At 40.1% G+C, this 13,409-nt stretch overlaps 1 protein-coding gene across 3 annotated transcripts in view; it reads left to right on the forward strand.

Moving 5' to 3' along the window:
- Positions 1 to 4,481, forward strand: part of mthfd2l (methylenetetrahydrofolate dehydrogenase (NADP+ dependent) 2 like) — a 116,868-nt gene extending 112,387 nt beyond the window's left edge. For 2 of the 3 annotated variants that reach the window (XM_034170772.1, XM_034170773.1), the window contains exon 8: positions 4,168 to 4,437. In XM_034170772.1, coding sequence (XP_034026663.1) covers positions 4,168 to 4,283 — 116 coding nt within the window. In that variant the 3' untranslated portion in view covers positions 4,284 to 4,437. Of the gene's footprint in view, positions 1 to 4,167 lie in introns of all 3 variants that reach the window. The other variant, XM_034170774.1, reaches the window with a different exon arrangement.
- The last annotated feature ends 8,928 nt before the right edge of the window (positions 4,482 to 13,409 follow it).

Raw genomic sequence — 13,409 nt, forward strand, 5'->3', positions numbered from 1 at the left:
CATATAAATGTGACTTGGAAAGAGGTTCACGAGTCATAAGAGATACTAAAGAATGCATTAGTCTGTGCCCAACTGGAAGGCGAACCCTTGATCTCAGTACATGATACAAAAGTAACAGTAGCTTGTGCAAGACATTCCAGACCAGGAAAAATGACAGTAAAAAAGGTTTGTTTTCTTGGAATCTGCCACCACACTTGCTTTATTACTTTTGTGGCTTTGTCACTGGTTCCATATATTGCTGCCAAAGTGTTTATTTACCCATAAGCTTGTACACGTTTGAATTTTGTAATGTTTCATCACATTTCAAAAGTGATGCCATTTAAATTCACAGTGAAAACTCATCTTTACAGCATGACATAAATAAAAGTGTAAAAGCCAAAACAGTGGCATGCAGAAGTTTACGTAACTTTTAAGTATAACACAGCTTAATAATCACTTTTACACCCTGTATTCATTAGACAATCCAAGTGCTGGATCAGAGCCAGCATTAGGGAGTACAGGGTTACCTTATACGTACACTCAACAAAAATATAAACGCAACACTTTTGGTTTTGCTCCCATTTTGTATGAGATGAACTCAAAGATCTAAAACTTTTTCCACATACACAATATCACCATTTCCCTCAAATATTGTTCACAAACCAGTTTAAATCTGTGATAGTGAGCACTTCTCCTTTGCTGAGATAATCCATCCCACCTCACAGGTGTGCCATATCAAGATGCTGATTAGACACCATGATTAGTGCACAGGTGTGCCTTAGACTGCCCACAATAAAAGGCCACTCTGAAAGGTGCAGTTTTATCACACAGCACAATGCCACAGAAGTCGCAAGATTTGAGGGAGCGTGCAATTGGCATGCTGACAGCAGGAATGTCAACCAGAGCTGTTGCTTGTGTATTGAATGTTCATTTCTCTACCATAAGCCGTCTCCAAAGGCGTTTCAGAGAATTTGGCTGTACATCCAACCAGCCTCACAACCGCAGACCACGTGTAACCACACCAGCCCAGGACCTCCACATCCAGCATGTTCACCTCCAAGATCGTCTGAGACCAGCCACTCGGACAGCTGCTGAAACAATCGGTTTGCATAACCAAAGAATTTCTGCACAAACTGTCAGAAACCGTCTCAGGGAAGCTCATCTGCATGCTCGTCGTCCTCATCGGGGTCTCGACCTGACTCCAGTTCGTCGTCGTAACCAACTTGAGTGGGCAAATGCTCACATTCGCTGGCGTTTGGCACATTGGAGAGGTGTTCTCTTCACAGATGAATCCCGGTTCACACTGTTCAGGGAAGATGGCAGACAGCGTGTGTGGCATCGTGTGGGTGAGCGGTTTTCTAATGTCAATATTGTGGATCGAGTGGCCCATGGTGGCAGTGGGGTTATGGTATGGGCAGGCGTCTGTTATGGACGACGAACACAGGTGCATTTTATTGATGGCATTTTGAATGCACAGAGATACCGTGACGAGATCCTGAGGCCCATTGTTGTGCCATACAAGAACATCACCTCATGTTGCAGCAGGATAATGCACGGCCCCATGTTGCAAGGATCTGTACACAATTCTTGGAAGCTGAAAATGTCCCAGTTCTTGCATGGCCGGCATACTCACCGGACATGTCACCCATTGAGCATGTTTGGGATGCTCTGGACCTGGCGTATACGACAGCGTGTACCAGTTCCTGCCAATATCCAGCAACTTCGCACAGCCATTGAAGAGGAGTGGACCAACATTCCACAGGCCACAATTGACAACCTGATCAACTCTATGCGAAGGAGATGTGTTGCACTGCATGAGGCAAATGGTGGTCACACCAGATACTGACTGGTATCCCCCCTCAATAAAACAAAACTGCACCTTTCAGAGTGGCCTTTTATTGTGGACAGTCTAAGGCACACCTGTGCACTAATCATGGTGTCTAATCAGCATCTTGATATGGCACACCTGTGAGGTGGGATGGATTATCTCAGCAAAGGAGAAGTGCTCACTATCACAGATTTAGACTGGTTTGTGAACAATATTTGAGGGAAATGGTGATATTGTGTATGTGGAAAAAGTTTTAGATCTTTGAGTTTATCTCATACAAAATGGGAACAAAACCAAAAGTGTTGCGTTTATATTTTTGTTGCGTGTACATGCATAGTTTACGGTCCCTTCACACATTGTACAAATAAATACAAATCCGGGTGAATCACGACGGAACAGCTAGTATGAGCGAACCACAAAAACTTCGAGCCGAAAGGCAGGTGTGAACGATCCTGCTACGACGGTGCCGTCACAGTGAGAACACAATGCGAGCAGCTGGAGCATGTGTAACCACATCACACAGCTGTTTTGAAGAAAAAAAAAAATAATACATGCCACCTGCGGGATTCAAACCTGTAATTTATAAAAGCTCTGATTGCCAGCCAGAAACTTTACCACTGTGCTACCATCGCTGTCCTGTAAAAGGTGTGGAAAAATGCCTGAAATCAACAAGGAGATGGACATATTTAAAAAAAAAACACACACCATAAAAAACACCGCATTGTATTGAATCCCTCTTATCAAGTGGACAATACAAGTATGGACCGTCTGTTCCTCTGTAGATGACCCATGGTCACAGATGTACAGTCATGAAATGACATGAATGAAGCAGGGTGCTCTTATCATGTCCACATCTACATGTCCAGCCCGACATGCGTGTCTCATGGAACAGAGCTCACGTGGGTGACGTGACATTCAGATCGCCCACTGCGTGTTATGATCTGATGGTCCGTATCACCTGAGGCAGCCTGTCGATGTGCATGCCGTGCGCCCACTCACTGAAGCCCGTCGCAACAGCGATATATGTTTTTATGTATGTCCACGTGAGGACAGCAAACAGACATGTGCGTCACAGTGGATAGTTCATGTCCGTCCAAACACTGTACGCATTCCCCAGTTGTGACGTCTGGAACCAGAGATCTCAACAGCTGCGGCTGTCGGCGGCCACACCCCTTGTCCGTCCAGTGCACACACCAACGTGTCACTGTGTATCTGTGTTATGTGAGCTGTCAGTGAATCTCTGGTCACCAGCTGACAGGCACCTCGCTGTGCGTTATGCGCTCAGACCTGCCTGTCCAGCCCCCACGTGATCATGTCTGTGCAACATAGATATATGAGCATTTTATGCAATTGTGCAACACCTGAACCACACGTACGCCACGTGTTTCGGGGGGCAACACGCGCACACATGCAGGCCACGTGTGTGTGGCTTTTTGCAAAGCCACACTTGTGGAGGCACTTAGACAAATTTCACATCCAGCTCGAAAGTGATCGTCTGCTGACTGTTTTTGTGCTAATAGCGTGAATGGCCACACATTTTCTCAGTGCCATGTGAACAGTGTTGGATGTTCGTGTGTCACCTGGAATTTGTCCGACACCTGCCGCGAGAGGGATCGAATGGGCTCTCACATCGCACTCTTTCACCCACTGGTGTGCACAAATAGTTGTAGCAACAGGTGTACAAGGCGTTGGAGGCAGCTCCAATTTTACACCATTGGCATGCAATTCCTCCTCCGTGCGCTAGTCAACTTAAATCGTGTTATGTGTGAAGGGGCCTAAATGAGCTGCTTATCTTTATGACTGAGCAGGATTACAGAATCTGGCCATATTTTTATGTTCTATCTATTTGAGCAAACTGTTTTGGCCGGAGGGAACGCTAAGGCATCCTTTCTCGCTCCATTTTGCTTTACTTGTGTGAACTCGTATTCTACCCCACAAATAAGAGAAATATTTAGTCCGCATTTAATGTTAACTATCCCCCAACCCCCCAAAAAGACAAAAAAACAAAACAAACAAACAGTAAGTCAAGCCATGTTGCCATATAACAACAAACAGGGAAATAGGCTTTATAAGCCTAAATGAACCATAAAGTGTTCTTACCTTATGTAATGCTTTGTGTGAAATTATCCATTTCAGCAAAAAGTCCAGTTCAGATCACTTTGTCCACAGATAAAAATGATAATCCATTTTGGAAATACTGGAGCACAGACTTCATAAATTTCCAATCAGGACAATTAATCACACAGGAAACCATTTTATTATAGGTATCTCACTATTTTAATTTTAACAGGATGATGTAAACAGATATTGCATTTCTTTAAGTTCTTATTGGTTGTTTCCATTTTTTTTTTTTTTTGTAGGGGTGAAGAAGAAGGCAGGTTTCATCACACCTGTACCTGGAGGTGTGGGTCCTATGACCGTCTGTATGCTGATGAAGAACACTGTGACAGCAGCCAGAAACGCACTGATGAATTAAAGACACTATGAAACTGCTAGTTTTAGTAAATGAAAATAAGTACCTTACATATGCACAACAGTACAACTTTTCATTTGTGTGTACACACATCCAAACTTTGGCAAACATGTAATACATTTTATTTCTAAAAACATGTTTATGACTTCATGCCTGCTAAAACATATTTATTCATAAATATATTGTGAATCTGTCCATTTATTTATTTATGTCATTGATTTATTGTTATTTTTTAGGGGGGGGGGGGGGTATATTTTTTTCTACTGATTTGTTTTATCTCATCATTTTGAAATATTAAAGTTCTCACTTTTGCTTAAAATGAATTTTCCCATGTCTGCTCATGTTCAGTTTTATCAGTGTTAAGCTAGATACAACGTCTGCTTTATTCCTATATAAAATTATTTAGAATTAGCAGTTACACAGTAAATTTTGCTGAGTAAAATATACTCTGCCGCGATAACATTTGGCCCCAGTCTAAATGGAGTAAAATAAACTCTATTATAGAATGAAATCAGCTCTACCGTCTTGAAGTGTTTCTACTCCAATAAGAGTTGATTTTACACTGTAATAGAGTATATTTAACTGTTTGGACTGGGACCAAATGAAATCCCCACAGAGTAAAATGGACTGCATTTATATAGCGCTTTTTCATCTGCATCAGACGCTCAAAGCGTTTTACAATAATGCCTCACATTCACCCCAATGTCGGGGTGCTGCTATACAAGGTGCTCACTACACACCGGGAGCATCTAGGGGATGAAGGACCTTGCCCAAGGGCCCTTAGTGATTTTCCAGTCAGGCTGGGATTTGAACCAAGGATCCTCTGGTCTCAAGCCCAACAGCCTAACCACTAGACCATCACATCCCCTACACAGATGCCTGCAGGAGAAGAGATCCCAATCCCAATCTTTCTGCAAAATAAAGGAAAAATGACAAAGTGGTAGGGCAAAGGGAGATGATTGGGATTAATGGTCTCAGTCCACCCACCTGTACTTGCCTTACCGGAGTAAGAAAATGTGAGGCTTTACGCTAAAGCACTTTGGGCACCCGCTGGATTGGGTGTATTCAACTCATTCCAGAAAGGGCTGGGTGCAAGTTTTCTTTACAACCACCCACTCCACCAGGTGATTTCACTGATTAACATCACTTTGAGCAGATGGAATCAGTTCATGGTTGCAAAGAAAACCTGCACCCTCTCTACCCTTTCAGGAAGGAGTTGAATACCCCTGTGCTAGATGGAAAAGCACTATAGAAATGCAAACCTCCGCCCCCTACATTAAAAAAACCCCAAATTGCTTAGATTGAGTGATAGATGATGAAATTCTTGCTGAAGTTATATTCACATCATTTCTACAGTTAATGAGGTAATAACATCTTTCCTGTTTTGTATCTTTTGGAAACATCAGGAGCTGACCAGACTGTGAGAGGTCTTTTCTAGGTGAGGAAACATCTCCATTTATTTTGCACTTCAGTGATACACCTCTGAGAATTAAAAGCTAATTACTTCTGCTGATAGATTTTCACACAATGAATACAAATCTGCTTGTTGGGGGTTGTGAATTCCTGCAATTTATTAGAAAAATGCAATTAGAATAATGAAAGGACCTGGCAGAAATTGAACCATAATGCATTGCACTACCAGCACAATAAATGTCAGACTGCCCTCATCCTGCCAGTGGAAGAATGCAGTTTGGATGTGATTACATTGAGAAACCAACATGGCAGCTTCCACCCATGGGGAGTGTAGTTGCCATCGTCCATGGTGATTTGAGCTAATTTATCACTTTGAGTCATGGAGTGTGTTCTGTAGACAGTTTTGAGCAGGGAAAATGATAAGATAACCTTTTTTTTTTTTTTTTTGACAACCTGAAGGAAAGTGTACGAGTGTACTCGAGAATGGTCTGAATTGGGCACGAGCCCATAATACACATTGGTTGTACTGTTACAAAACAGGTAGAATTGAGCTTTTTTTTTTTTTTTTTTAAAAATCATGTTTTTTTTTCTCAAGTTTTGTGTGCGAGTTCAGAAAACTATTTTTTTTTTACATTTATTTTGGATAAAACTCCAAAGTGTTCTTGAGGCAAAAACTTGGCCAATTTTGGTACTTTTAGGAATCTCTTGGGGATTGTGTACTTGGGGATCCCTCAACATTTTACCATTTCTAATGCTGCACAACTGGCCAGTCCCCAAAAGACCAAAGGCAATACTCTCTTTATTGCACTGACCCCTTTTTTTTGGAAATATGGAATTGGAAATTTTGGTAAAATGTGACTTTCAGACTGAAAAAACAATACCTATAGTAAAAAAAAAATACTACAGTATTCACCTCATAATTTCCCTCAAAAAACAAAATCCTGCCCATCTTTCATAAATTTAACCCTGTAGTTATTTAGCAGATATCCTTTTCACCTACCAACACAAGTCAAAAATTCTCTTGTATCATGGTTGCATTAGGAATGGGATCCCTAAATACACAGTCCCAGTGTCCATGAATTGGGAAACAAAATGATCTACCTTTTGTTTATTAAAAGGAGGATTGCCAAAATGTGGGTTCATGTTGTGGAAGATGCATTAGCCTGGATTTGGGTCCAGAACCAACTTTTTGTGTTACACATTTGACTGTTTTAATGGTTATAATCATAGTAAAGTAATCATAATCATAATCAAAGTATGTCATCAGCACGAAGAGTGGACAGTTCTGCCTCCACCAGTTCTGGTTGCTCCGCGCACGTACTTCCTGCTCCCCTGTATTATTTGCAAGCTTTGAACACAGTGCATATCCAAGAAGGGGACTTGGTTTCAGGGTGAGAAGTTCCCAGTTCAAACCCCACCCCTGCCACATGTCTCCATGCCATGTGGAGTTGCGTCAGGAAGGGTATCCAGCATAAAAGGGTGATTCTTTAACTACAGGCACTATTGGCCTTGTAAATGTAATTTCCACCACACCATTGCCTTACAATATAAAGCGCCTTGGGGCAACTGTTTGTTGTGATTTGGCGCTATATACATGTGCTCTGATGTCACTGTTTATCTCCATAGAAACTACCCAAACAATCTTTCATACAAACTGTTTAAAGGGACATTACAGTGTTGTGGTAGAAATTAGGGCAATAGTGTGGGACAACTACATTTTGTTTAAAAACAACAGTTGTATGACATTGAATACCCCAATTATGTTTTGATTATTTTACTGATATTTTATTCAGATATTTTAAAACATTAGAAAAAATGTTTCTTTACCATTCATTTTTATCATTGAAGATCAAAAGTCTGGGTGTGGGACAAGCACAAAACGGCAATATTTGCATATAATGATGCTGAAAAAAGGTGAAAAAGTCATCATAGACTACTAGAACAAATTTCTTAACACACTTTCATTGTAAAGATAACTATAAAAGTGTGAAATTTCCCCTTTTTTTCTGTTTTTCATACAATATGATCAAAGGACATAAAAAGTGCCCGTAGTCTAAGAATCACCCAAAAACGTTTGACCATTTTGCTGCATTGTTAATCTAATAATTAAATATATAAAATCTAGCCAAATTTGTATCTTTAGAAAAATGAAAAAATTGCAACAAGCTGCTGATGAAAACCCCAGTCTAGCTACACTTTATTTAATGGTCAAAGCAAGTTGCATGTGTGTCAGAAAGTCAGATTTGCTCTTCTTTGTGTATCACATTGTGTGTCACCAAAAACTAATAGAAGCATATTGTTAAAAGAAAGCAGAAAAGTTGGAACCTGTAAGGGCCCGGTCACATGGCACACGGCGATGGCTGAATGAAGGAAAAAAAGTCACAAAGTCAGAAATCATCAAGAAAAAGTGCATAAAAGAATGAAACAACCAAAACTAACAAAAGAAGAATGAAGGAAACGGCGACCTTGACGCTTTTGAAAAAAAGCGAAAGGAAACGTTCTTGACTTGGCAGCAGCTATCAGACTGAGCGCCAGCCTGTGATCATTTCTGCAGCCAGCCTGTGCTCTCCACAGCACCTGCAGGGGTGAGGTCTGGTTGTCTTGACAACAGGTTTGTCACAACACCGTGTGCGCATACACATGTCCCAGCCACAGACAGCTGGAACGTGTGTAAATAGTTACAGTAGTTGATAAAACGTTCTTGCTGCTATTGTTTCTGTATGAAAACGTTGCTTTTCATCCCGCACATGGACGAGCTACATTCAGCTCATCTGATCTTTAGTTATTGATCCGTTCAGATATCGCCAATGTTCGTGTAAGACGTCAGACTTGGGAGGCTGGTCGAAGTTGGACAACAACCAAACAGAACACTGACGGTACGGGAACTATGCAAACAATGAGGAACCATCAACACAGAAAACAAAATGGAATACGGACGAATTGAGGTTGTCGTCGGGATTCATTCACATTTTTCAACAGTTTGAAAATCCTGACTAAGCGCCAGCTACAGGAACGAAGCTGGACGACGGTTAAACGATGTCTCCGAAAGTCAACGTAAGTCCAGATTTCTTGTTTCATTTTGGCTTCAGTGTCCTTCGTTAGTGCCGTGTGACCGGGGCTTTAAGGTGAGCACTGAAGGAAAACATGAAAAGGCTGTGTTCACCAGTTCTTTTTACCTGCGATGAGTTTGACATATTCTACACTCCAAGCTTCAGAAGTGATGAAATTTAATAGAATCATGATTGAAATCTGTCAACACTCTCCATGGAGGCTGCCGTGTTGGTTTTTCTGGGCGATTGTGTGTGTAAATGACATTTTTGTCAAAGGCTGAAAAGAGGTCGATGTCCTTCACACTGATAGTGCAATGTACTCGTATATTGGGGCGATTTCTGCTTTGTCCTTTCATTATTTTAATTGCATTTTTCTAATAAACTGCAGGAATTCCTGATGATTAACAAGAAGGTTGGGATTTGGTGTGTCAAAATCTGTAGGAAGTAATAATTAGTTTTAATTCTCAGAGGTGTGTCACGAAACTCCTTTTGTGAGTGAGATAATTTGGGACATTTCCTCATTCACTCAGGTCATATCTGGTGCGTTTACTACATAACTGACATAAAACTGGTTTATGTGTCCAAAGATACACATCTGAATCATGACTCAACAAATGTTGACTAATAACAATTAACACAAAGATCAGAGTCTGACAAGTTGCGTTGCAAAGAGTTTTTTTCCTGGGAACAGAAAAGGATCAGCCAAATGAATGATCAGAGAGTAAAAAGACCAAATATGTTCAAATTAAAGGATCACACAGAGCCAGATCAATATGTTTATGTACCCCCAAAAGGTCTTTTTGATGCTTCATATAAATGTGACTTGGAAAGAGGTTCACGAGTCATAAGATATACTAAAGAATGCCCTTATTTTTTTTTTTTTTCTCAAAAGGTCTTTTTGATGCTTCATATAAGGGTGATTCTTAGACTACGGGCACTTATTATGTCCTTTGATCATATTGTATGAAAAACAGAAAAAAGGGGAAATTTCACATTTTATAGTTATCTTTACAATTAAAGTGTGTTAAGAAATTTGTTCTAGTAGTCTATGATGACTTTTTCACCTTTTTTCAGCATCATTATATGCAAATATTGCCGTTTTGTGCTTGTCGCACACCCAGACTTTTGATCTTCAATGATAAAAGGGTGATTCTTTAACAACGGGCACTATTGGCCTTGTATATGTAATTTCCACCACACCATTGCCTTACAATATAAAGCGCCTTGGGGCAACTGTTTGTTGTGATTTGGCGCTATATACATGTGCTCTGATGTCACTGTTTATCTCCATAGAAACTACCCAAACAATCTTAATCTTTCATGCAAACTGTTTAAAGGGACATTACAGTGTTGTGGTGGAAATTACGGCAGTGGTGTGGGACAGCTACATTTTGTTTAAAAAAAAAATCACAACAGTTGTATGACATTGAATACCCCAATTATGTTTTGATTATTTTGTGGGACAAGCACAAAACGGCAATATTTGCATATAATGATGCTGAAAAAAGGTGAAAAAGTCATCATAGACTACTAGAACAAATTTCTTAACTCACTTTCATTGTAAAGATAACTATAAAAGTGTGAAATTTCCCCTTTTTTCTATTTTTCAGACAATATGATCAAAGGACATAATAAGTGCCTGTAGTCTAAGAATCAACCAAAAATGAATGGTAAAAAAAACGTTTTTTCTAATGTTTTAAAATATCTCTGAATAAAATATCAGTAAAATAATCAAAACATAATTGGGGTATTCAATGTCATACAACTGTTGTGATTTTTTTTAAACAAAATGTAGTTGTCCCACACTATTGCCGTAATTTCCACCACAACACTGTAATGTCCCTTTAAACAGTTTGTATGAAAGATTGTTTGGGTAGTTTCTATGGAGATAAACAGTGACATCAGAGCACATGTATATAGGGCCAAATCAGGCGCTTTATATTGTGGTGGAAATTACATTTACAAGGCCAATAGTGCCCGTAGTTAAAGAATCACCCATAAATGTGACTTGGAAAGAGGTTCACATGAGTCATAAGAGACACTAAAGAATGCATTAGTCTGTGCCCAACTGGAAGGCGAACCCTTGATCTCAGTACATGATACAAAAGTAACAGTAGCTTGTGCAAGACATTCCAGACCAGGAAAAATTACAGTAAAAAAGGTTCGTTTTCTTGGAATCTGCCACCACACTTGCTTTATTACTTTTGTGGCTTTGTCACTGGTTCCATATATTGCTGCCAAAGTGTTTATTTACCCATAAGCTTGTACACGTTTGAATTTTGTAATGTTTCTTAACATTTCAAAAGTGATACCATTTAAATTCACAATGAAAACTCATCTTTACAGCATGACATAAATAAAAGTGTAAAAGCCAAAATAGTGGCATGCAGAAGTTTACGTAACCTTTAAGTATAACACAACTTAATAATCACTTTTACACCCTGTATTCATTAAAGAAGCCAAGTGCTGGATCAGAGCCAGCATCAGGGAGTACAGGGTTACCTTATACGTACATGCATAGCTTAGGGTCCCTTCACACATTGTACAAATAAATACAAATCCAGGCTAATCATGACGGAACAGCTAGTATGAGCGAACCACAAAAACTTTGAGCCGACAGGCAGGTGTGAACGATCCTGCTACGACGGTGCCGTCACAGTGAGAACACAATGCGAGCAGCTGGAGCATGTGTAACCACATCACACAGCTGCTTTGAAGAAAAAAAAAATAATACATGCCACCTGCGGGATTCAAACCTGCAATTCATAAAAACTCTGATTGCCAGCCAGAAACTTTACCACTGTGCTACCATCACTGTCCTGTAAAAGGTGTGGAAAAATGTCTGAAATCAACAAGGAGATGGACATATTTAAAAAAATAAAATAAAACCACACACCATAAAAAACACCGCATTTTATTGATTCCCTCTTATCAAGTGAACAATAAAAGTATGGACCATCTGTTCCTCTGTAGATTCCCCATGGTCACAGATGTACACTCTGTCGGCGGCCACACCCCTTGTCCGTACTGGGCACACACCGTGTCACTGTGTATCTGTGTTATGTGAGCTGTCAGTGAATCTCTGGTCAGCAGCTGACAGGCACCTCGCTGTGTGTTATGCACTCAGACCTGCCTGTCCGGCCCCCACGTGATCATGTCTGTGCAGCATAGATATATGAGCATTTTATGCAATTGTACAACACCTGAATCACACGTACGCCACAAGTGTTTCGGGGGGCAACACGCGCACACATTCAGGCCACGTGTGTGTGGCTTTGTGGGGGCACTTAGACAAATTTCACATCCAGCTCGAAAGTGATCGTCTGCTGACTGTTTTTGTGCTAATAGCATGAATGGCCACACATTTTCTCAGTGCCATGTGAACAGTGTTGGATGTTCTTGTGTCACCTGGAATTTGTCTGACACCTGCCGCGAGAGGGATCGAATGGGCTCTCACATCGCACTCTTTCAGCCACTGGTGTGCACAAGTAGTTGTAGCAACAGGTGTACAAGGCGTTAGAGGCAGCTCCAATTTTACACCATTGGCATGCAATTCCTCCTTCGTGCACTAGTCGACTTAAATCGTGTTATGTGTGAAGGGGCCTAAATGAGCTGCTTATCTTTATGACTGAGCAGGATTACAGAATCTGTGGCCATATTTTTATGTTCTATCTATTTGGGCAAACTGTTTTGGCCGGAGGGAACGCTAAGGCATCCTTTCTCGCTCCATTTTGCTTTACTTGTGTGAACTCGTATTCTACCCCTCAAATAAGAGAAATATTTAGTCCGCATTTAATGTTAACTATCCCCCAACCCCCCAAAAAGACACAAAACAAAACAAACAAACAGTAAGTCAAGCCATGTTGCCATGTAACAACAAACAGGGAAATAGGCTTTATAAGCCTAAATGAACCATAAAGTGTTCTTACCTTATGTAATGCTTTGTGTGAAATTATCCATTTCAGCAAAAAGTCCAGTTCAGATCACTTTGTCCACAGATAAAAATGATAATCCATTTTGGAAATACTGGAGCACAGACTTCATAAATTTCCAATCAGGACAATTAATCACACAGGAAACCATTGTATTATAGGTATCTCACTATTTTAATTTTTAACAGGATGATGTAAACAGAGATTGCATTTGTTTAAGTTCATATTGGTTGTTTCCATTTTTTTTTTTTTTTTTTTTGTAGGGGTGAAGAAGAAGGCAGGTTTCATCACACCTGTACCTGGAGGTGTGGGTCCTATGACCGTCTGTATGCTGATGAAGAACACTGTGACAGCAGCCAGAAACGCACTGATGAATTAAAGACACTATGAAACTGTTAGTTTTAATAAATGAAAATAAGTACCTTACATATGCACAACAGTGCAACTTTTCATTTGTGTGTACACACATCCAAACTTTGGCAAACATGTAATACATTTTATTTCTAAAAACATGTTTATGACTTCATGCCTGCTAAAACATATTTATTCATAAATATATTGTGAATTTGTCCATTTATTTATTTATGTCATTGATGTATTCTCAGTTATTTTTTAGGGGGGGGGGGGGGTATATTTTTTTCTACTGATTTATCTCATCATTTTGAAATATTAAAGTTCTCACTTTTGCTTAAAATGAATTTTCCCATGTCTGCTCATGTTCAGTTTTATCAGTG

This window comes from Thalassophryne amazonica, chromosome 5, assembly GCF_902500255.1.
Source record: "Thalassophryne amazonica chromosome 5, fThaAma1.1, whole genome shotgun sequence".
In the NCBI taxonomy this organism is placed as follows: Eukaryota; Metazoa; Chordata; class Actinopteri; order Batrachoidiformes; family Batrachoididae; genus Thalassophryne; species Thalassophryne amazonica.